Here is a 25,690-nt window from a genome sequence, read left to right as displayed (position 1 = left end):
TTATTTAAAGTGCTATTGGTAAATAGGGATGTCCGATAATATCGGATCGGAACCGATACCCCAGGCCAGGTGGTAGTATCGATAATTATCCGATACTAGTGGTATCTGCGCCGAATTAATAACAAATTGATATAACAATTTCAGTCGTGATTTTCGATCTAACACAGTGATTCTACCTTAAAGTAAATTTATCAGAAAGTATTTAACAAACTTAATTGAAACTTATAATGTCGGATCTAATATCGTTACTTTTTGTCCAAAATATCGGGTATCGGTATTGGAATAAACTGTCAAGTATCGCACTTTTATCGGTAAGCATGATTTTTTTCCAGGGCTTAAAGAGATCGACTGGACAACGGACGGTCAGCTTTTGGCGGTTTCCTCGGCCCGCGGAACCTTGCATTGTTACCTCACAAAGCTGCCCATTCTCGGAGACACCTGCGGGACAAAGTAGGCTTGCGAAATAAATAAAAGCTAAAAACAATAGACCAGGGGTCTCCAATTCCCCGCCCGCGGCATATTTCCTAATAAAGATAAAGTACAGTTGGTATGTTTTTGAACTCCTTACAAAATTCTCATGAAATTGTGCTACAGTTTTCTATTGCATATATTTTTTTCTTCGATAATCACCTTCATACAGTTCTAACCAATATGTTATACCCGGCCAGCGATCGATAGGTTATCCAGGATTTACAGTTATCCAGGCCATAAAAGGAGTTTGCTGACCTCTGCCATAGACAAACAAGAATATAAACTTTTCGGTAAATTATCTTATAAAGTGGAGAAATAGTACAAAAGTGTCCGTTGGAAAAGTAAACTTTTGTTGTTGGATATTTTTTCAGAGGTATAGTGTATGTTATGGCCAATTAGCACAAATTTTTAAGACGAAATCAGTTTACCAAGATCGCTATTTATTGTACATAAAATGTGCGTGTGAATTTTTTTTTTAAATTAAAAAACAAATAAAAGCTAGAAACAATAGCTCAGGGGTCGCGAATTTACGGCCCGCCTGTCAGATCCGGTCCGCAGCTTGAATTCTTCTGGCCCGCGGCGTGTTTTCTTCAAGTTCAGTTAAAGTAGCAGTTTGACCAGATCGTTAGTTATTGTACAAAAAAATATTTTTCAAAATTTACAAAATGCAGATGTTATCGATCGAGCTTGGCAGCAATAATGTTTGACTTTAAGATAATAGAAAAACCTCCAACCCAAATGCGCCGTGCTTACAACTACGCTTTCAAAATAGGCCTAATGCGGACTTCAAAACAAGCATTTCTACACTCTAAACTAATGTTCTCATAATTTTATGGCTAGCGGCGCCCCTACAAGATGTTTTCGTAGGTAATTTAGTAGAATGTCACAATAAACGGACTGGAACAACACACATCAAATCTACACAACGTAGGAACTTATAATTGGATTTATTCCACTCTAGTCTTTACAAAAAAGTTTTAAGAGTTGAGCAAAAATCAGATTCTTAAATATTGTCACAATCTCTCGGCACCCAGCTCTATAAATGGCACCGAGGTTGAGAAGCACTGCTCTAATCTTTTCACTTGCTCACTAGACTGGCTTACCTGACGTCACTACTGGAGGTAACTGTCGTGAATCGTGTCGAAGACGAAGCCCCAGTTTTGGTGCCGATCGACGTTGAACCAACTTTCATTGCATGTGGACCTTACCATCTTGCTGTGGGGATGAACAACAGGGCCTGGTTCTATCTGCTTTCAGACAAAGGTTAGTGATCTTTTTTTTCATTTCCGAAAAGCCATGGACTTACTTTTTTGTGTCAATAATAGGGTGGTTTTATGAGCGTAATCGCTGAAGGCTGTACAAAAAAAAAACGTACAATGGATATTAAAGAACGTAGGGAAGTAGCAGTTGGAGGGATCCGAACCCTTTTGGCAAGTGACATGATCGTTTTTTGTTCGTTTTTGTCAGGGTTTAACTCACCATCCGAAGCTGGTGTTTTTTTAATGCAATTTGGTCACGCGTCTTAGGTAATGCGAAACCAAACGCAAAACGCCGTTTTTCGTTTCTTGTTTGGTCGACCGTAAACGTAGAAGTCTTCTTTCTCTTTTGACTTTCGTTATTCGTTCGGGTTGGGTAATCAGCAAGTGTATGTTCGACAATTCATACCAATAAATCAAGCGGTCTCCGCTTTTTTTTTCGCTGAAAACGTCGAGTTAGGCGGTGCTGATGTTTCTCGCTGTTTGCTGTCCACGTTAATATCAGATAATAAATATAAGTTCTTCTGGTATTTATTTCTCAAACCAACGTTTCGGCTTACTATTAGACAAGCCTTCACCAGGGAGTGACACATATGGCCGACAGGACGCAAAATAAAATGACACAAAGAAAAAACGAGATAAAATGTGCGTGACAACGTTCAAAAATACACAGCGATAAGTGCGAAAAAAATTTGCGATTCGCTCTTTTCACGTCCGATTTGTTTACGTTTTGATGCTGTCTTTTGAACTAGATCAGCGCTTCGTTACCGTTGCGGCGTGGAAGGCTGCGTCGCGGACAAACGGAAAACGTACTCAAAAATATTTGACATATATTTTTTAATTTTATTTATGTTTTTTATTCTTGGAAATGTAATAAAAACTTGAAAAAAAAATTTGAAAGAAATGCTGTTATACCAACAAAAAAATCGCGGTCGCTTCGCACGCCTTCACCTAAGTTTAACAAACGCTCGATTAACTATCAAAGTTATGGCGTTTCTTCAAAGTAGTTTTATTACGCTTTTCATTAGTAGTATGGATGAGGACGTGTGGAATTGCATTTTAAACCAAACAAACGCTCTTTCCTCGCGCTTTGCGCCAACACTTTACTGCCTCCTTTAATGTAATTATACACGTTTTTAAATGCAAAGTAGATCCGAGTCCCGCCTGATTCACAGTTGTTTTAACATTTCAATAACACAATTCTCAGTTAACATTTTGTGAGGTCCGCAAATTACTTTCTGAGTTTGGTTTTGGCCCAAGACTAGAAAATGGTTGCCGACCCCTGGTGTGAGACTTGCTTTGTATTTTAACTGACTTTTCACACAGCTCGGGGTAGAGTCGCGCTAATTGAATAACATCCGGGAAAAACGATATTCGTTTAGGATTGCAGTTGGCGAGAGACGTGCTTATAATTTAGCGTAGTCCCGTATACATGGATCTACCAAAATCGATCACATATATTTTACGGTCTTGTTTTCGTTTTTCTCCTGAAGTTAACGATTGCACAATAAGCGGTTTCTCAGCTGGCGCCTGGCAGGAGTCGAGACGACGCACGTGTTCGCTTGCGTCTAAAGGTTCGCTTTTGCTGGACGTTAATTGGCTGTTTATGATGATTTTTTTATTATTTGTGACGTCATTACAATCTCTATTTATGACGTCATATCCGTCACTTTTTTTTATAACGTTACTAACGTCAGGCGGACAAACAGGAAATTTACCAAGTTGAAAATTACGCCACCCCCCTTTTTGGATTTCTGCATACGCCCCTGGGAAGCATTTAGCATTTTGTGACGTTTGGAATAAATATTAAGATAATAGCTGGAGGTTGTAGTTATAGACGTAAAATAATATCAAAGCCCCTACAGAAGTATGTAGCATTTGAACGTTAGGAGTAAATCTACAAAACAGGGATTCCAATGGTTTGGTGTTGCTCATTCACATTCAGGGTTGGGCAACCTACGACCCACGGGCCAGATCCGGGCTGCCAATGAATATCATCCGGCCCGCCTCCTCCTTGGTATCATTGCAATATTACACCTGTGAAAATTGTAGCGGGTCCTCAAATTTTCTCAACCCTCCATACGCGCCCGCAAAAATACGCAATCCCGCTTTATTTCGGAAAAATACAAACACAAACGTCGCGTTGCTTTTGTTCGACGTAAAATAACATTTTTGCTGAATCTTATCGGGCCATTTTAGCGACGTGACAAACACAGAAAATAACCAATGACAGACAGGCTATTTTAATACGCCGTATACTGATTTTTTTCAACGTTGAAGGTATTTTGTTGCAAAACAAGTCGAACTAGTTTTTCCGTTAATTTGATATGGGTAAAAATAAGGGATGTTCGATATTATATCGAATGACACACGGTTTGGTAGAATCTGTACTCGTCCGATACTAGCAAACAGGTGGCTGTACTCGTCCGATACTAGCAAACAGGTGGCTGTACTCGTCCTATACCAGCGTGAATTTCTGTTCCCCTCCGATACCTGTACTCGTCCGATACTATAGGAGACCAAATTGATATATGAAAGCCAGTTATAAATTGGGATCCAGTGCAGCGATGTTTGAAGTGAAAGACAAACTTATTAAAAATATTAGGTTAACAACTGAAAGTTCTTAACGCCAAAGTAAATATTGACCTAATAACTTGAAAAAAAAAAGCCTTTCAACGTTTGAATTTTATCTCTTTTGTCGTTTGAGCATAGTAATGACGTCATTGGGTACGTAATCGAATCGCGATAATTTTGGACATAATTCTCTAGTCACTTTATTTAAAGACTTGACTTGAACTAATTTGTGGAAAAATTACTTGACAAAAGTGTTTTGCACAGGTGACTAAAGTTAGACTTCAAAAAGTGTTTTCAATTATTTTAATAAACTGTTTTAACCCCAATTTCAGGTTGTAAAACTGTTGTTTAATCACTGATCGTTACGTGTTGACTAGGACTTGAGTTATTTTAAAATCACTTGTTTGCGAACTCGCTAAAAGTTAAGTCGCCCGGACTCTACTGAAAGCTTACTTTTTGCTGCAACATATACTTAGTAAAAGAGAAAGCCATCGGGGCTTAGCCTACAGTAATTGTAAACAAGGTAATACAACAGATTTCTAGGGTTTTATTGGCCTTTGAAAACAGTTTTATTGTTTCGTGACCTCTTTTTAATTGATAAATAACAAAGAAATTATGTGTTGATGTTTTTCTTTTTTTAAATAGTGTTTATTCAGACAGGCTCTTGTACATCGTGACATGGCATGAACATTATTACGTCAGTCTACCGCACTTAGCCAAACATTCTCACAAGCAATTTTTGTTTGGGTTTGGTAAACAATAAACATAAGTGTGGGTGCACCATTTCATACTAAAGTAACTGATTTTTATTCTAAAATTCGAAAGCATTCGACATTTTGCTGTAGCAGAAACAATAGGTAACATGTGATCTGGTGGGATTATGCAAAGTTTAACGCATCGCTTCGTAGTTATTTAGTAATTTCATTGTTTACAACAGAAAAAAATCTGCAAGTGAAATATACGAAACAGGAACAGCAAAACTACAACGACTCTTTAAAAAATCGTTACTCACGCCTTTGATATGTTTGAGCGGATGTACGAAGCACCGCTTTCCGCAGCTTGCATTGCAAATCTTCTCAGTTCTGTGAAAGCCGTCATAAGGATACGCCTGCACAAAAGCAAGTTGTTTCACGCTTCTGTAGAAATAATGCTGCTGTTAATAATCTGCGTCACCAGGATTTGAAAACAGGTTGTTGAGAGATGTTAATATGATTGCCATTGTTCAGGACTTAAGTTGTTACGACAGATAACACTTGTAATATTCAAAAACGGCTCTTCTGGTTATCGTTATTGTTAATTAACAAAAGGCTTCGGCAACCTATTGAAATCGGCTTCGTCAGGTTGAATGACACCGAAGCTCGTAAGACAATTATAAAAAAAAAGGAAAATTTGCAAGAAAAACGCGAACAACAACACGATAAGAAAACAATTAGCGGCTGCCTTGATGGTAGCAAATACGTTTTCGCCAAGTCGATTTGAGTAGGTTGCCGAAACGGTAGTTAACAATTACAATTACTAGAAAGCTGTTTTGATTACTATTACTATGCCCGGTAGCAACAGTTTACAAATAACAGTTATGGTGATAGTGTGACAGCAGGTCATTTTAAGGTTTCTTTTTTTTTATCGTCAAAAACAAAATTTATGGGGTCGTTACTGTTCCAAATAGAGACTATCTGCTTTTAGGAATCTAGAATGGAACATCTTTCTGAGCAAAAAGAAGATAGAATACTCTACGCAAGAAGGTGGGTCTTTCTTGCCGGGCTTGTGTTTTACCGGATTGTCAGCGGCATTTCTTTCACTGGTTTCGGAGAAATCAGCAACTTTTACTCGCAATATTTTAACGTGGAATACTCAGTGGTAGATTGGATCACAAACGGACGAAATTTCAGCACCGCATTGTTCTCAATACCATTGGTGTGGTTCATATTCAAAGGGCAATTGCAGCTCAGAAGAATGTTGTTGGCTGTGGCATTTTTAAGCACGTTAGGAATGTCATTTATAACAGCTTCACTAGCACATACTTCGCTGATATCACTCATATTTATTGGACAGTCTTTCTTGGGGTTTTCAATGACTATAACTGTCGGTTCCCCTTCCACATTTGCAGTGTTATGATTTCCTGAAAATCAAGTTGGAACTGCAATTTCTGTTAACGTGGTTGGACTTATTCTCGGTGATATATTAGGCTACTTATTACCGCCCAGTCTGCTGTATTTATCTGAATTTGGAACCAACAGCTCATCTACATATAACTTGAGTAAAATTGAATTGGATCAGGGCCGACAAAATTTACAGATAATGGTACATTTTTCGCTATTTCTGGCATTATAGGTTTGTTGTTTTACATGTTTATCACTGACAAACCCCCAACAGCCCCAACAAGAGCCCAAGAAATAAAGGATAACAACACCCAAGTGACTAAAACAACACAAATGTTTTTCAAGGAAACAAAATCATTGTTTACAAATTGGTCGTTTGGAATTAGGGTATTTCTATTTTCCATCAGCTTTCAACTTGAACTCCCTGAAAACCTCTTGATGTCAGAGATCACTAACAGCTTGGACTTGAGTATGTTTGCATATTTCCCTTCAGATATGGTAAGTGGCATTATTATGACAGCCTGGTCTGTTGGTTGCATACTTGGATTGCTGCTTGCAGGAAAACTTGTCGACAATTGCAAATCCTACAAATCTTTATTATTAGTAAATTTTTCACTAACTTTCCTTTCTACAGTTGGAATTGCAGTTGGTCTTTACGAAAATTCAACAGTCTTCGTATTTGTAACTATCACCCTTTTGGGATTTTTCTCTGGTTTTACAATCGTTATAGCGCTGGAAATTTTAACGCAGCAGACTTATCCAATTGACGAAACCTTTGTAAATGCTTGGATGGGTGGAATACAATCCGTTGTAGCAATATTGCTGGGTTGGTTCGGAAGAATAGTTTACAATAAGTATGGCAAAGTTGCACTCCTGGGGTTTCAATGCTTATTGATTCTAGCTTGTGTCTTATTGGGATGTTTTATTTCGTCGAAAAACAAGAGACTAGAAATTGGGGAAGATGATTCACAATGTGACGAAGAAATCCCTTTAGTAAAAAAATAGAACTTTCCGCTAATGTTTTTATCTCGTTTTTCTGTTTATTAGTTGTCCAACTATTTTTTTTAATGTTGTATCACCTATACACAGCAAGAATTTCCAACAGAATGAAACGTGAAATTTCAACTTGTAAATTTTAACATGTCCATATTTTTGCATGTCCGATTTCCATGAGTTTTTTTTAATGTTTAGAAAAAAAAATTGCATTTGTTATTCAAGGTAAATTTAGGCAAGTGGGTATCAACCTTTGTCTTGTGCGACCCCATTTAGTCCGGTATCGTTTTAATGCAATTGTAATTTTTTGAACTAAATCTAATAATAATAAAATAAAAAGTTTGTGAGATGTCTGTGTGTGATATGTTTGCCCGGTCGGTCTCTGGCAGAGCAACGTCGTCGTTGACTAACAAAAGGACCGGCGACTCTCCGTCGTGTGGCGCACGCGCGACATATCATGAACCTCTTAACGTAACCGCGCACAACTTTTTTTTTAAGCGCAGTTACCTGCGTGGACATAAAAAATCAAATTAAGTATATTGACCTAATAAAAATAAATTTTAGTGTTTTCAACTTAAAAGATGTTTGCTTAGCCGTTGGGTATTTGATCCTTCCCAGTGGTTTTAATAGTAACCAATTTTCAGTTTTAAGTGAGATTTTACTTACGTTGGAAGAAGTATGGTACCAGGAATACTTAAAAAGCACATCACATATTACAATCCTTGTTAACAAACGTGTGCAATGTTCCAAGTAAAGACTTAAGTTTAACAATGCCAAATTTAGGCAAAGGTCGCAAAATATCGCGTTTGTTGTCGCAGTTTGAACAGTAAGCAATTTATATTTTCAACTGGTTACGCACGGGTTTGTCTTTCGTTGGACGCAGCTTAATTTGATGTTTAATGCAAAGGTTTAGCAATTTTAACTTGTTTTAGACATACTTTGAATAAACATGGCACCGGGATAGTGATAAAGAGCCCACAGTGTGGTTATGGTAGATGTAATTAATTTTTAACCAGTTAGAATAACTGGTAAATATTCTATTTAACAATGGGCAACGCCGGGTATTTCGTCTAGTATGGTTAATGAAAGGTTCTTATAACATGTTAACATATATGGGTCAAAAAAGTTGTAGTAACTATTCCAGCTGTTATTCCATCCCAACCACAGTTTTTAAACCGACAAAGATTAATGTTAATAGTGATTTTAAAATAAGTTAAGTCCTAGTCAAGTCATTTGCGAAAAAAAGCATGTCAAATCATTACCATACCAAGTCAAGTCATCTGCATCACTATAAAATGTTACATGATCAAAACTATCGTAAACTATTCCAATCTTGAGCGGTATTTTGATAAGCAAACAACAAGCACGTAACAATCAGTGATCAAACTGTTTTACAACCTGAAATTGGAGTTAAAACAGTTTATTAAAAATATTTGAAAACACTTTTAAAGTCTAACTTTAGTCACCTGTGCAAAACACTTTTGTCAAGTAAATTTGCCACAAATTTAGTTCAAGTCAAGTCTTTAAATAAAGTGACTAGAGAATTATGGCCAAAACTATCGCGATCCGATGCGATACCCAATGACGTCATATGCTCAAACGACAAAATATATAAAATTAAAAGGTTAAAAGGCATTTTTTCCAAGTTGTGGCCAATATTTACTTTGGCGTTAAGAACTTTTAGTTGTTAACCTAATATTTTTAATAAGTTTGTCTTTCACTTTAAACATCGCTGCACTGGATCCCAATTTATAACTGGCTTTCATATATCAATTTGGTCACCTATAGTATCGGACGAGTACAGGTATCGGAGGGGAACAGAAATTCACGCTGGTATAGGACGAGTACAGTCACCTGTTTGCTAGTATCGGACGAGTACAGATTCTACCAAACCCATTTTAAATTAACGAAAAAATAACAAAATACCTTCAACGTTGAAAAAAATTCAGTATACGGCGTATTAAAATAGCCTGTCTGTCATTGGTTATTTTCTGTGTTTATCACGTCGCTAAAATGGCCCGATAAGATTCAGAAAAAATGTTGTTTTACGTCGAACAAAAGCAACGCGACGTTCGTGTTTGTGTTTTTCCGAAATAAAGCGGGATTGCGTATTTTTGCAGGCGCGTATGGGAGGGTTGAGAAAATTTGAGGATCCGCTACAATTTTCAAAGGGGTATTTTTGCAATGACACCTTTCTATCGACATGCTGTTTAAGATAAGCCGCGCGATTTCTGCACAGAACGTATACTCTATTAATGTTTTTTATTCTTTTACAATTCGGGTCAGACACTATTAAAAACACACCTCGCGCAAAAGCTGCTTTTCGACAATCTTAAAAATTTCACAAAAAAATTTTGCGCCTAACAAAAAATTTTCAATATTACTTTTGGTCACCTGAGGTCCCCGGAAGTCACGTCAGGTCACGGAACACTTCGCGCAAAATAAACACTACTGCCATTTCTCATACTTTTTTGGTATTTGAACTTTTTTTGCCCCGAACCCCTAACTTTTTTTTTACTTGAACCAGAGTAGGCAAAGATATTTTGAGAGATGACGTTAAAATTGATGTCGCAGTGCGAATAGACGTCAGAAATCTGCTGTTTCCGCGTTAAAAAAATGTAAAAGTGAAATGGAGTCTAAATACATTCAGTGCAAAATCGTTTTTTATTTTTATTTGGATTTATTTTAACAGAAAAGTTATACTGTAATATTTCAATTAGATCTTGATAGACCCTTAAAACTAGTTTACATACCCCCAAGGGGTCCGTGGACCCCAGTTTAAGAACCGCTGAACTAGAAATGCGACCCACAGAGACCTTTCTGAGGTTGATTTTAACCCGTGACTAGGAAAAGGTTGCACCCCCTGAGCTAAACAAACATCCAAGCACACATCCGCGGTGTGTGTTCTGCGACTGAATGACGCTTTGCTAAATTTCCACGAACGCGTTTAGAAACTCGCCAAACCTATGACAAGGAGTACCTTGGGACCATTCAGATGATGAGCCTCAATGCAGACTACGTTGCTGTTCTGTTCGAAGGAAAAGTTCAACTTCACATGGTAAGTGACTAACAAACAGTCATCTTTCGAAATGACCAATACCTTGGGTTGTATCGCGATACGGCACCCTGATAGGTTTTCCTTAACGATTTCTTCCCGTATGGAAACTACAGAGCTGTATTACAGGATTCTATAGTATCCTTTTTTTAAACTAGTATATCCGATCCGATACTGAAGTTATTATCGGTGTGCAGGAATAGCTTAATAACATAAATGATTACACTTATTGATTTTAATTTGCTTTACCGCTGAGACTGCATAATATAGCCATAGCGATTTACCGAATTACCAACAAATCAGGGAATAAATAAATAGAAATCTCAACAAATGTTTCTTATAGTAGCCTATGCTTCCAAATTGTATGCAAATATAACTTTTTATTGAGGTTTACGTCGTATCCCTTGTATACAGTTGTTGCATCACAAAAAAATAAAAAAAATCTCGAAGAGCAGCATACTGTTTTATTGTAAAAAAAACAATAGTGTAAAAATGTTTGAATCGTTTGCTCAAATTTCGTTTATCGGTATCGGAATGGTACATCAAGTATCGGACATTCCTACTAGTGTGTATATCTTAATTTTTTCCGCAATTCCTCCTGCGATTCGCTCTCTTTGTTCTTCAACTCGTCCAGGTGGACCAGCGGATGCACTCGGACACAGAGGAGCGTGAAGCCAAGCTCTTCCCAGAGCGAGCAGACATGGGGAAGATCACTTGCTGCGCGCTAACCAATGACTTCCTCATCTTCTCAACAGACGTCAGTTACCAATGTGTTATTTTAATGTTACAGGGTTGCCTCAGACTCTTTGAATCTTTTAAAAGTCTTGGAATGACTTTAGAAGTATTTCGAATGTCCTAAATTCCCTTTTTTTAAAAGGTTGTTAAATGTCTTAAGAAGTCTTTTAAATGTCCTAAATTGTTTTGCGTTTTCAAAGCATTTAAAAAGCACTATATTTTAAGTTTTTGAGTATAGTCTTTGAAATAATTTTATATCCAGCTTAAGTTATGTGTTTTGAAAGGGCCTTTAAAAAATTAAAGGTTTCTATGTTGACCATGGAATTTATGCTGTTTTTTTTTTTATCGAAATCTGTTCAAAAAGCGTCAAGCGATTCAATTCTAGGTCTTGAAAACCTACAAATGTTAGGGTTACCACAAAGTCTTTAACAAAAGTCTTCAAAAGTTTTTGAAAAATCCAATGTTTTTTCAAATGTATTTGAATATTAGTAATACCACCCTAGTCGAGCGGCCCAATTTTGTATTAATCTTTCGTTAAAATAAACAAAATATTAGGTAGAACGACAATAAAATATTAAAGAAGCGACAGGTTAAGTTAAAGGCATGATCACATCCTGGTGGGGCTCACAATTTATTTTATGTTTTTCGTATTTTTACCACTAAAAACTACGTCACGTTGAACATGAGATGTCACTTCTTCCCTGAAATTTGCAAGAAAACGTTCGAGTACCTCTGAATCGAACGATCGATTGCACACTCCTTTGTGCAATTTCAGACTGGTTCCCTCTATTTCTTTTTCATTGAGGATTGGTCGCAAGTGAACGCCTTCCGTCACTCGGTGGGGATAAAGAGCATATACCCGGACAGTTGCGGAAGTCACGTGACCTTCATCGACGATAAGGGCGACGGGTAAGCATCTAAAATAAAAATATTGCCTTACTTAAAGTCTTTGAATGTCTTTTGATTTGGGCTTTATGTTATGTGAAGCTTAAGTTATGTGTGAAGAAAGTGTCGCCGTAAATCATTTTTTTTAATTTATTTTTTAATGTGCAGAGTATGACATTTATACTGTTTTGTGTTTTAATTAAACTAAAAAACTGTCAAACGGTCTATTTCAGTTTTTGGAAACCTACAAAAAAGTCTAAACGCTTGTGATTTTTTTTCCGTAAACCTTGTGACAACCCTGTTTGAGAATTACTGAGTTATAGCTTTGCAAAGTAATTTTTTAAGGAACTTATGTTTTTTTATTTCTCTAGTTTTGTCTACAATCCCGTGAACGACCGCACCTTTCCTATACCCTCGTTGCCCCCCAATTGCGGGGGTATTTTGTGGGAGAACAGCGTTTACGACAAGGCGGTGTTCGCAGCTTACGACCAAAGCAACATAAACACGTACATTTACAACAGGGAGTCCACGCAAGGTAAAGCTATTAGGGGTGCTGAAAAAATCGCAGTTTAGTTAACTTTGTTTAAAATGTCTTTCGTGTAAATTAAGTGGGTAGTGTAAATGAAGCATCAAATGATGGGCTTACTTTGAAGCATTATGGCCGGAGGTTGTGGTAAGACGAAAAAATCATTTGGTTGATTGGTTAACCAGATAACCGCTATCCGAAAAGTACTGCCCTGGGTAGGATATAGCTTAAATAAATTTTTCTTTGATTACAGAAACAGTAAATAACTGCTTTGTTGCAGTGAAAACAGGTTTCGCAGGATGACCATTAATTATTTTTATTGTTTTACAAGCAATAGTTGTGTTTTTGGTTTTTCACTTTATTTTTACAAAAGTTGATAAAACAAATCTTGGATTTCTCGATTGTGGTCTGAACGAGTACCAATACTACCCTAGTATTGGGCATCGGCTCAAATCCGATTTTTATCGAATTTTTCACCTCACCCCTCACTGTCGCACATTTTCACGCCGCAGGTTCTCACGTGGTGATAGCCAGTGTCACCCACCTTTCAGTCAACCAGAAACCGCTCCGGACAAAAAAAAATGTAGACCAATGTAAAAATTGTAGGTGTTAGTTAGACATAGTAAGTTAATATTAAAGCCCATACAGAATGTGATAGTGAAAATGAATAAAGAGTTATTCGAAGCGTTCAACACAATATATATATATATTTTTTATATACTCGAAACGTTCACAAAAATGTTTTTTACTTGTGTATTCGTTTCAAAGTTCTTACTGCGTATGCTATTACTGTTTTTCAAGCTGAACTAGAAAAAATATTTTCTGGTCCGCGTGTACAGGCGGATAACACCCCAGGATCGGACAAGTAATGATACCACCCTAGTATCGGACAAGTACCGATACCACCCTCGTATCGGAGAACTGCCGATACTAACCTAGTATCGGACGAGTAACGACGTAGTATCGATTATCGGCTCCGATCCAATATTTATCGAATATTTCACCTCATAACCCACAGTCGCACATTTTCACGCCGCAGGTTCTCACGTGGTGCTCGCCGGTGTGACTCACCTTCCTATCAACCAGAAACCACTTCTCCTTCACAACGGATCCCTGACCCTGCAGATCTCGAGCGGGAAGACGACATCCCTGCTCCTCGATTCCCACTCATTCCTGCATCTTCCCGACAACGGGGAGGAAGTCCCAGTAGGAGGCGCTACAGTGCTGTCGTGCCCTGTCTTTCGGAGAAAAGTCGCCTTAAAATAACCAAATAAAATCGCTTAAATAAACTAAAAAGACTCTTAAAAAAATCGCTTAAAAAATCACTTAAAAAAGATCGCTTTTTCGTTGTGTTCTGTAAAACTTCAAATATCACCTACACATTTAAACTCCTATTATTACCAACACCATAAATAAAATAAATGGCGGCACCAGCTCCTTATGGGCGACTGGGTGTCCGAGGATGGGCACGAACAAATACTGACATTTATATTACAGAATGTTTATGCCTTTCCGGCGTAATATTTAGCCAATGTGGAAAATAAGATTTCAGTTGCATATTCGACTATTCGTGCACGGCATCGGACGATCACCTAGGCCCTAGGGCTTTGTAAAATTGCTTGTTTAAGGCGTCAAGTTATGGCGTAGCCGTAACTTATTGATGTAATATTTGAAAACTTTCATGCGTTTCGTTAAAATCATTCAACTTTCACAGCATCTAGGTCAGGGGTCCTTAAAGTCGCCCCTTGTGGTGGTACGTGGTCAAGTTTTAGGGCTCCATGAAGGCCTAATGGAGATATCCGTATATAATTTAGAATATGAAGGAATTTTCGATTTTGTGCCTTCTCCTTGAATGTATTTAGGAGAGAAATTAACAGGTTTCTTAAATCTAAAAATTTCATGCCCACCCTGGCTCACGCGAACCAAAACTTTGTTTGGAAACCCTGATCTAAAAAAAACATTGAAAACCCCTAATTAAAAAAAAAAAATTTATAACCCCTGATTTAAAAAGAATTTAAGAACATCTAATTACCCAGATCTAAAAATAACAAATTACCCCTGATCTAAAAATAACAAATTTTTTTAAGAACCCGTAATTTGAAAAAGCAAGTTTTAAAAACCTCCAATCTCAAAAAAAAGTTAAACAAAAGTTTTCGGTCAGAAAATCAAAACGCAATATTACGTCACACAGGCCGATCGCAGAAACCTGGAGAAGGCGGTGACCTTGAGACGATGGCGCGAAGCGTGGCGCGTTTGTTCTGCCCTAGACTCCAAGCAGGCCTGGTTCCGCTTGGGCGCCGCTGCTCTTCACGCCCTTGAAGTTGACCTTGCCGTGCGAGTCTACCGCCACCTAGGAGACGCGGGAATGGTGCTGGCTCTGGAAAAGCTCAAGTAAGTTGTCAATGTTTTGATCTTTACCTAAAAATTTAGAACATGTTGGCTGACTGTACAGTATCAATGTATTGCTGTTTCCTAGTTTTAAATCAGGGGCTGGGAACTTTTCCGGTTGGCGGGCCAGATATGGGAAAATGAAGTACTTGGCGGGCCGGATTAAGTACTGCCAAATCTTGCATGTTTTGTCGCATAATGGCGGCTAATGTTGTACTCTTTAAACACGGCCACACTTTCATTGCACATTAAACATACTGATTGCTTCCCGAAGAATAAACTAAGTGCAGAACTTAGTAAACCGAAAATCAGTTTGTTTGGAATTTGATGTTATAAGATAACAATATTTCGCTACTAAAAGCATCATAAGTATAATGATTTAGTAGCGAAATGTGGCAAAATGAGGCCGCGGGCCACAATATCAATTAAGGCCGGAAACCGTCTGCGGGCCGCTCAAAATCCCGTCGCGGGCCGTTTGTTGCTCCTGTTTTAAATGGTTTCATTTTCACCACGGAATTACCTTAACTAGTTTCACCGTGTTATTAAACCATTCTAATCTTTCACTTACAGTACATCAGTTAACCAAAATTAGAAATTACAATCTAATTTTTTGTGGGTGCCAGGATAAACAAAATATGACGATTTTGTGAGTATTTCTGCTTGGATTAGTTCGTTTAAGTTGTATATGCATTGGAAAGTAAGTTCGTTCAAAAAAGGTATTCTACAGCCAGTTTACCTAAATAAACTCCAAAAAACCTAAATCTAGTTAGAAAGCTTAACGCCTGGTTCTAACCTCCTCGGAAATTCACAGGGACATCGAAGACTGTCATCTTTTAGCCGGAAGACTTGCGAGTTACATGGGCGAGTTCGACATGGCCCAAGAACTCCTGCTAGCCTCCAGTCAGCCACTGGCGGCGCTTGACATGCGCAGGGACCTTATGCATTGGGACACGGCCCTGCAACTTGCTGACAAACTCGATCCTGAGCAGATACCATTCATTGCAAAGGAGTACGGACAACAACTCGAATTCACGTCAGTATTAGCAACTACAATGTATATATATGTACATATAATCATATATACACAATCTATATGCTCTGATCCTATGCCCAATGTGTATTCTGTGTTTCTGTAAAGTTTTCTGTGATTTGCTGATTTCCTTAAGCTATTCTGAAGGTATATTGTGCATGTCAATATTAGTTAGCCTTCTTGCGTGTAATTTTGTCGTTTTTGTATTTCTTCTGGAACGTTCTTTCAGATCCGGGGTCACCACACTACGGCCCGCAGTTTTTCTTTTTTGGTTTTATTCTTCTGTATGGGGTTTTGCGCGAACGCACACCCCGCTAACAGAAATTATACGGCCGAGTTACCCGCATTTGGGGTAATCGCAAGGGTCAGCCAAGCCGAAGTGCAATGGCAAGGCCTCGTCTTGGGCCAACCGCCTACGTGATCACGTTTTTTTTAACTAAAAGAAAGCAAAGAAAGTAAAGGCAAAGTAAAAGGTAAAGGGGTAGTGGCTTCTTCTTCCCATTGGCCAAAAAGGAGGCCGGGAATGTCTGAAATATCAGTAATGGTTCAGGCCCTCCTCCGGACAACCATTCCCAAAGGGAGATGGTGCCGCCACAGGGAGGTAGGCCCAAGTTATAACTGCGCATTGGCAGAAGGTCAACTTTTCGCCTTTTTGTTTTGGTGTAGGTAAAGTGTAATATAATTATAGTGTCAGTAGTAGTCATAATTTTAATATTTTACTGGCCAAAAAAAACGGTTTTATCAGGAAAAAAATGCCAGGACACAACCCCACAGTGATCCGGTTAAAGACCCCCGTCAGGCCCACCTAGTCAATTAATCCGGCCCGTGGCATATTTCCTTAATTAATATGAAGTACAAATTTCACGTCAGTATTAGCAACTGACACGCACAAGTCGTACATATACACCAGGTGGTGTATTCTGTGCATATGTTTAGTCGTATTTGCAAACGTGAACTACCTGCTACGTTAAAACCTTATGGCAGTTTGCAAAAGTCTTTTTTCCAAAACACCAGGTATCATTTTCGCAATAAAAGCCGCAGTGTTAAACTTTAAAACGTCGGCTCTTTAAATAAAAGTTTTGTCGGAAAACCATTTTTAAATTTCACACTTACTCGTACTCATTAACTCGTATTAATTAACTCGTAATCATCTACTTGTATCCATTAACTCGTACTTATTAAATCGTACTCATTTACTCTTACTTTTTCATTTCTACTCGTTTAGTCGTACTCTTTAACTCGTCTTATCAACTCATACTCATTAAATCGTACTTATTCAATCGTACTCATCTACTCGTACTAATCAACTTAAATTATTAACTAGTACTCATTAACTAGTACTTATTACCTCGTAATCATTAATTCGTACTCTTCAACTCATACTCATTAACTCACAGTGGCGATTACACCGGCGCACTTACCCACTTCGAGAAGGGAGTTATGCGCAAACTCGAGTACAAAGATCACGACGAGTCTTGTGTTGCTGGAATCGCCCGAACATCGATACGAGTAGGCGACATCCGACGCGGTGCCCAACTCGCCCTGCAACATCCGAGTAAGCAACTCAAAAAGGTACTCGTTTTTAGTGCTATTTTTTATAATCTTATACTAGTTATGGAGCATAATTGTTTGAGGTTTCAGTTAGAGTAGTGCTTTTCAGCCTTTAAGTTTAAAAGAACCGTTCGCACTTATTTAATTCGGAAAATTTTCATCCGCACGAAACAGGCACAGTAAGTTGCAACCAATTTTCCCTATTTGTGAAATAACAACAAAAGGGCTTTTGTGTATTTAAACCGTGAACCTTAACCTGTATGAAAAGATAACTGCACTAAACCACCCGGAGACTATGTTACTGTATCGGTAACGCATAAGTGGGCGCACCAGCTTATTTGATTACTGTAATACACATATTGAAAAATAATATTATGCACCATTTTCATTCGCACAACGTTTGTCATCCGCATTACAAATTTTTTCATCCGCACAAGTGCGTACCATCCCACGGATTGAAAAGCACTGAGTTAGAGGTAGTAAGAATATCAAAGCCCAAACAGAAGCATCATTTTAAACGTTTTAAACAACTATTAATTTATTTTCAACATCAACTTTTCAACATGTGAAAACCACATAAAGAGGTTTTCGAAACGTTCTCAAAATTCTACCTACCTCTGCATGGGATTTAATGTCAGACTAGTTATTTTTTTTAGTTTCCGAATAGCAGCTTGGTTTTTTTTGGGGTATTTAATTCGGATTCTAAACGGTGTTCAAGTTTGATTGACCGTACTTTATTGGTATGCTCAAGTTTCTAGTTTCACACGAGTTATATTTTATTTTGACTATGAAAAAATGCAGCTCGTTTACGAAACAATTTTATACAAGGTATATTTTATTTTTAGTCAAAAATGTGCTCGATTTTTAGCTTTGTTTTCTCACTAATTTTCGATCTAAAAAACTACACGATTTTTCCATTTGTGATAAACGTTGTTGAATTTAAAATATACTTAGTTTTTTTTAATCACTTTGCAAGTCGTATATTCCTTATTATTTTATTTATTTTTCGACTCATTTTCTCACCGAGTTGGTACTCGTACTAATACTTAACTGCAGCCTCAGTTATGCACTTTCATTAATTTCCTTAACTTTGTATCACTGGTCGCATACGTCATTAGCACTTGTATCACCGGTTGAGAACCCATGTTTAAGCATTTATTTTTCGACTCGTATACTCACCGAGTTGCTACTCGCACTTGCAGGACTGTGGAATGATATTGGAAGGAATGCGACAATTCCAGGAGGCGGCCGTACTATTTGAGAAGGGCGAGTATTTCGACAAGGCTGCTGCTGTTTACATAAAGTCCAAGAACTGGCAAAGGGTCGGAGACCTACTACCCAAGGTAATACCTTTCATGGAAAGATTAATTTGCACCTATTTCACAGATTTATATTTTTGCCTTATGTTTAGTCAGTAATTTACAGTTTTCAAACCTGTCGAAATTCTGTATTTTTACTGTAGCCTGACTTCGTTAAATAAACAATGTTAATTTTAACACTTAACTCTTACAAGTCAGTATTTCTTTTTCATTTAAAGAGCTTTACCAACAAGTGTTTTTCAAGTGTAAGTTGGCTACTCTCAATAAATAATATCGCACTTAATTCGTAATAAACTTTCTAACATATTCGGTTTTTCAAATAACTTTCCGGAAAATTCAAGTTCAATACGTCAAACCGAATACTTATGTAATTTAAAATAGTTTTTTTACAGTGTTATAGTGCACTTAAGTCACTATTTTCAAATGATTTAACTTGACTCTTTGGGGGTAATATTACTCGACTTCGTTGTTTTGTTCGAGCGACTTGACTTGATTTAGGTTTTTTCGGACAAACGACCTGGGTTAAAATGAAGTATTTTCCTTAAGCAAATTTTTAATAGAATTTATGTTATTTTTGCACATAAAACAAATGGTTTGCTATTTATTGCATTTTTGTTATTTTTTAGTTCAGATATAGCGAGTTATCCTTTTTTAAAGTTTATTTTTATATTAATGTCTTGACTTGAATTTGATTTCCTCTTACTATGACTGGACTGGGACTTTGCTTCGGTAACTGATGACTTGGGCTAGGACTTGTTATTTTTTTAAAAGACTTGACTTGGACTTGGGTTATTTTCCTAATAACTTAAAAGGAAATTAAGTCATTTCACAATGACTTGTGCACAACGCTGATTTTTAATGTAAACCGAACTTTCTTACTGAGTAATACGCAATCATAAGTGAGATGAACTGTTTTTGTGTCAATAACTCAATATTTCAATTATGGCAATCTTTTTTCAGATATCTTCCCTGAAAATTCACCTTCAATTTGCCAAAGCGAAGGAAGCAGATGGGAAATACGTGGAGGCGGCTGCTGCATACCACAGTGCTCGGGATTACGACAGCGAGGTCAGAGTTCACCTGGACCACCTGCGTGACCCTGAAAAGGCGGTCAAGGTCGTCAAGGAGTTCGGCTCGATAGATGGCGCTAAAATGGTAGCAAAGTAAGTCTTGGGAAAATTGTTGAAAAGTGTCGCAATTTAAAGTGAAAAAATCCCTATTAAAGTCAAATGGTGGAATTTTAAAGCGTTTTAAATTACTTCTTACTTCTGTATGGGCTTTGATATTTATTCTACTCTATCTACAACTTCCAGCCATTATCTTAAGATTTATTTTAAACGTTCACAACGTTCGCAAAAAGATTCCTAGTTCTGTATGGGATTTGATATTTGTTCTACATCTAACTACAACCTCCAGCTATTATCTTAAGATTTATTTTAAACGTTTACTAACTGCTACTTACTTATGCGTTACTTAGTGTTTATTCTGCATTGAACATATGTTTCACGTGCAACAAAATAAGTGATTAATTGTTTGTTTCAGCTTCTTCATTAAGCACGGCGATTACGGTTCGGCGATTCAGTTCCTTGTGCTTTCCAAGTGTAACGATGAGGCTTTCCAAATGGCTCAGGAGCATGCTCAAATGGAGGTATGTGTTATATACACCAGTGGTTCACAACGCATGGGTCGCGACCCAAAGTTGGGTCGCCTGATTATTTTTGGGGGTCGCTTGTTTTTCAGGCATATTGTGTCTTTTCACAAAACTGGAAAACATAATTACAAAATATGAAAACTAAACAGCGAAACCGGCTGGAAGTTAAAGCTGACATGCATGACTCTATATGCTCAAGCAAAATAACGCCTCGATTTCAAAAACTCACTGAAAGCAAGCGAGCTATCTCATTAGTGATTTAATAAACATATTATTTTCGGGAAAAGTAACTCCTTTTGTAGTGCAGTTTGTTTGCAACGCAATCTCATATCTGCTTGGATCGTAAGATTATACAAAATTCTTTTTTTTTCAAAATGGGTCGCCTTAAAAATATGCACAACGTAACAATGACACCTAATACTACCTATAGAACCCCAATACCTGTTTCGTAATAATGTATACTACCCATGGTATTGAGACCAAGGACATTGTAAAACTATAAGTACGCAGGAGTATCTACAACGGAGTTAGATCAAAAGTTAAAAAATCACACAAACAACATTTGACGGTTTGGATAGAGTATGAAACCCCAAAAAATAAACAGAATTAAAAGGCGTGAAAAACTGTTAAAAAAATCGATAAAACATTATTTCGCCGAAATGACAATGGTGCTAAGTACATTTATACAGTATAAAGTTTAAGAATTATTGTTTATCAGTTATTTATTTTTTAGGTGGTTTTACCCAAAACAAAGTTACCCAAGAACCGAGCTCTTGAATATTTGCTCATTATAAGTACCATTAAAAAAATAAATTGTTTAATTTTTTTGCAATTTCGAGTTCCCCAACAAATAAAAAACTGGACTTTGGCCCACCTCGTGTTTAGATCTACGCTGACATCATCGGTGATGACGCAACAATGGATGATTTCAAGAGCATCGCGGTGCATTTCGAGAACGACAAGAACCATCTGCTGGCCGGGAAGTTTTTCGCCAAATGTGGTCAACACTCCAAGGTAGACGCGCCCGATAATATCGAATCGTAAACGATACCCGATGCCAAGTTGTAGTTAAAAAACCTCAAAACACTACCTGCAATAGGGCTTAATGCAGAATGCAGATCATCCAACATTACAAGTAACACTGAATGACCTGATTTTTAGTATCATATGGGTGCAACAAATGTTAAAATGAAATATGTTCTATTTTAATGGTATTTTATAAAAATAGTATTGAACCACGTTTACAAACAAAATTGATTTTTTAATCCGTTTTGTCGCAAAAACCTCGAACGTTTAAAGTCTGTAAAATGCGCTACGAACGACCTTGTGCAGTTCTTTAAGCTAAAAAATCTTGCCAACCAACTCAGTTAATTAAACATCAATTTTTATCAAGAGAAAATTCCCATGCGGGCACGCGTGCATCCAAAGATAGAAAATGACCTTGTTGTTGTTTTCCGCAGCATTTATCATCGATTGCAGCCATTAAACATCGATTATCTTGTCAGTCGATTTCCCGCCCACTTTAATTCAACGCACATCGATTTGATTTTCGCGCTCAAAGCCCACAAAGGAATCGATTTTCGATGATGCGATGTAAAACAAGAGTAATTCTTCCCGGTTGAGTGGAAAATAATGAAAAATAGCGGCAGATATTTATGGCGGTCCATTTTCTCGCGTTTTGGGTCCTTCGATCGTGTTTGGTAACTTGAAAAAAAACATTAAAACAAGTTTTAATTACACGAAACAATAGTCACTTCCAAATTAGATTCTGTGTTTCTTATAAGCAAAACACCTAAACTTCCTATTTCAAACTTTTCCCACTATGCATAATTTGACCTTGCATATGTTTGAATATGGAAAGCGGTTTGGCAGACGTTGTTTGGAACGCAATAACTTTACAACGAGAAAAAATCCGTATTCTCGGTGCAAATGTTGTTCCAATGTTTTTTTTTTTCGGAATGTGTGTAGTTGTAACGCGGACTTGCCATTTTATTTTTTTTAAATTATCTCCATTAGCAGAACACTCCTATTTTATGGTAATCGTATTTGTCTTTAAAGCTAACCGAAGCCATTCTATACTGTGTATTTATTTATTATTGTTAAAATCCTTCGGCGATTAAGCTTAAACCAGGGGTAACCAAACTTTTCTCCTAAAAGACCTTATAACTGCACTACCAACGTTCGCGGACCAAAAAGTAAAACAACGCAATTAAGATTTTCTCTAAGTTTTTGACCAAGTATAAAATCAAACCCGTATAATTTGGTGATAATTTTGCCTTTATAATCTACAATCAAACCATAATTTTATAATAATATTTTTCTGAAGAATGTAAACTCAATCCTATATTTTAGATAATCTATTTTCTTGAAAAGCAATGCCAAACCCAAAATATAGGAGTATAGAGCTGAAAAAAGCTTAAACTGTGACGTCACACTATTTTACAATGTTTGCTGCGCAATTAAAGGCACTTAAGAGGGAAGCTCTATACCTGTGAAACTGCATCTAAATATCACCCTATATGATATGTCCGATAAAAAGTTTCTACGATTTAACTTTTCTACAAAAGACAAAAATCGGTCGGAAACATACCAAAACGAACCAAACCATCAATGGAATGATATCGAGATAAACAAGATTTCTCTCCAAATTAAAAGTTTGTCCCACATAATTGGTGATACAATTCATTGCTTGAGCACGTAAAACCAAACCACAATTTTCCCAATAACGCCTTGCTCAAGTTATTGACGCGAAAACTCAAAACTTGACCGCGAAATCCCTCTTCAAACCAGCCTTGCTTTATCCAGGCGCTGAAGCACTTCTTAAAGTGTACAGCTACTGACGCGGACCAAGCTTTGAGTATGGCGATCGAAGCTGTGGCTGATGCCAAAGACGACAAGCTTACAAGACACCTGATCGACTTTTTGCTCGGAGAGGTTGATGGGGTGCCGAGGGTAGGAGCCTTTTTAGATACTTGCCGTTTTTTATTTAATCTTGAAATTGTGTGGCACTGACAAATCGTGTTGTAAACAGGCTTTTTTTAAAGACTTTTTATTCACGTAAATATGGCTATGATTTAAAATTTTAAACACAGAAATATTTTTGTAAAACTGTTTTTTTTTCGGCGTTAAAAACTTTTTTTTTGAATAAGTTTAAATTCTATTTATGTCTTCTTTAGGTATTCCTTTTTCCAAGTCATATAATATTTTGTGTTGCTTAGTTTAAGCTTCTTGTTTAACTTGCAAGCGGTTGTTAACGACCAGAACTACTTTACGCAAAAACTAATTCAGTGTTTCTATAGGAAGACACGTTATTAAACGCAATATGCGTTTTTTATTCATTTTACGACAATCAAGTAGCAGTCTTATGACTGAAGAAAACCTTTTTTCCTGACACCAAGTACAACAAGTAACAAACAGTTTTAAGGACCAACACGTAATAACTTAATATTGGACACTGGAAAGAATTTAAATCAAAATCTACGAGAAGCTAACAAAAATATGCTTTTCTCAGGACACCAATTACCTGTTCAAGCTGTACATGGCGATGGGCAAATTCAACGACGCCGCTCAAACCGCCGTTATCATCTCCAAAGAAGAACAAAATAATGGAAACTATAGAAGAGCCCATCAGCTGCTTTCAAGGTAATAAGCTGGCTCCTAGCTTGGTTAGGGTTACGCAGGGTCACCGAGGGGTTACTCTAGGTCATCTTTTTTTAGCTGCCCACTCTTTTGATGTATCTGGAATGTCTGGCGTACCCCTTAACAATAATGAAATTAAAGATATACGTTTTTGGGTTGGAATGCGTGTCTTTGGCCTGGTTGCTAACAATATATAAACTTTAGACAAAATAAAGTTTCACCTATTAGCGCGTACTTTCCAAAATAATTCTGGCTGGGATTCTGATTCTTTGCCTTTGAATCCGATACCGATACTCGTTTTTTACACAATAAATATCGCGATTCGAAAATGCAGCAATAACGTGCAAAATAAATGAATGTAAAAGGTTTAGTAGTCATATTCCTCAGAGTATTTGCCCAAAATTTACCTTAGCCTTAATAAATTCAGTACTCAATTAAATGAATTAAAATACCGTATGCTACTTAATTTTTTACTCATTTCAAACTCTATACTTGTTGCTTAATGAAATAACTTCAAAAATATCATTCGCTACTCGATTTTTTTGCTCGTTACTCGATTAATCGAGTCTAAAAATCTCATCGTCGTTTCTAGCTCTATTCTTGTTAATTGATGAAATAATATCAAGATTATCATCTGCTTCTCGATTTTTGCTCGGTACTCGTTAGTTGATTAATTGAGTCTAAAAATCTTATTCGCTACTCAATAAGTTTACTCTCTACTCGTTACTCGCCAGGATGCTTCGTGAGTTAAAGAGTCGCAACATCAAGGTACCCGCCGAGATGGGCAACAACCTGATGATTTTGCACTCGTACGTACTCGTTAAAAGCCACGTGAAGAAGGGGAACCACCTAATCGCGGCCCGAATGCTCATAAGAGTGGCCGAGAATATTTCAAAGTTTCCAAATCGTGAGTTTGTTTTGACATTTTTGTAGATGAGTTCTTCTTAAATCGGGTTCCATAAACCCTTAGGGCAGGGGCTCTTGAACTTATACGCAGACCCCCTGCAAATATTTTTGTTGGAATGGACCAGAGGCGGCTTAAGATTTTCCGAGGTTACGTCAGGCAGCCAGTATAGAGAAACCTGTTGTTTACGGTCGAACTCAAATGGTGAATTTAATTAATATTAGTTATGCCTTTGCATTGCTTTCGCAATTTTCTAAAAAAGTTGAAATCTTGCCGAGGACCAATCTCAATAAACCTAACCTAACCATATATGAAACTACTGCAGTTAGTGACCCAACCAAATTAAACGGCGACATAATTTTGCGTCGCGACCCATGGGTTGAGTCTTGAGAACACTGGTTTAAACGGTCAAAAACATTTACTCTTAGTAAGAACATGATTGCTTTACTTGGGTTGTTCAGTAATAATAAAGTACAGCTATCGATAATGCTGTGAAAGCATTCGCAAAATACTTTAATTATGTTTTAATTCTTCAAAAATGTTTGTAAACAGAATATGTGCGCGATACACGACATATATGAAAAAAAAATTAATAAATCAGACCTTGCAACTTC

General features: G+C 37.2%; 1 protein-coding gene and 1 non-coding gene across 2 annotated transcripts in view; one reads left to right on the top strand and one right to left on the bottom strand.

Moving 5' to 3' along the window:
* The window catches only part of LOC146136733 (WD repeat-containing protein 19-like), a 67,402-nt gene that overhangs the window by 6,823 nt on the left and 34,889 nt on the right, over positions 1–25,690 (top strand). The window contains exons 8-24 of the mRNA XM_083396000.1: positions 333–450; positions 1,565–1,734; positions 10,345–10,451; positions 11,083–11,205; positions 11,959–12,092; positions 12,440–12,603; positions 13,634–13,800; positions 14,786–14,985; positions 15,794–16,015; positions 17,410–17,584; positions 18,766–18,906; positions 19,843–20,045; positions 20,425–20,530; positions 21,419–21,547; positions 23,339–23,485; positions 24,045–24,175; positions 24,907–25,079. Of these exons, the coding sequence (XP_083252126.1) occupies positions 333–450; positions 1,565–1,734; positions 10,345–10,451; positions 11,083–11,205; positions 11,959–12,092; positions 12,440–12,603; positions 13,634–13,800; positions 14,786–14,985; positions 15,794–16,015; positions 17,410–17,584; positions 18,766–18,906; positions 19,843–20,045; positions 20,425–20,530; positions 21,419–21,547; positions 23,339–23,485; positions 24,045–24,175; positions 24,907–25,079 (2,610 nt within the window). The remainder of the gene's footprint in view (positions 1–332; positions 451–1,564; positions 1,735–10,344; positions 10,452–11,082; positions 11,206–11,958; positions 12,093–12,439; positions 12,604–13,633; positions 13,801–14,785; positions 14,986–15,793; positions 16,016–17,409; positions 17,585–18,765; positions 18,907–19,842; positions 20,046–20,424; positions 20,531–21,418; positions 21,548–23,338; positions 23,486–24,044; positions 24,176–24,906; positions 25,080–25,690) is intronic.
* On the bottom strand, positions 16,300–16,462 carry LOC146136735 (U1 spliceosomal RNA). The gene has a single exon (XR_014501639.1). It is a non-coding gene; the product is annotated as a U1 spliceosomal RNA (small nuclear RNA).

Source organism: Ascidiella aspersa, chromosome 8 (assembly GCF_963924565.1).
Source record: "Ascidiella aspersa chromosome 8, kaAscAspe10.2, whole genome shotgun sequence".
In the NCBI taxonomy this organism is placed as follows: domain Eukaryota; kingdom Metazoa; phylum Chordata; class Ascidiacea; order Phlebobranchia; family Ascidiidae; genus Ascidiella; species Ascidiella aspersa.
This window is presented reverse-complemented; position numbering and strand designations above follow the sequence as displayed.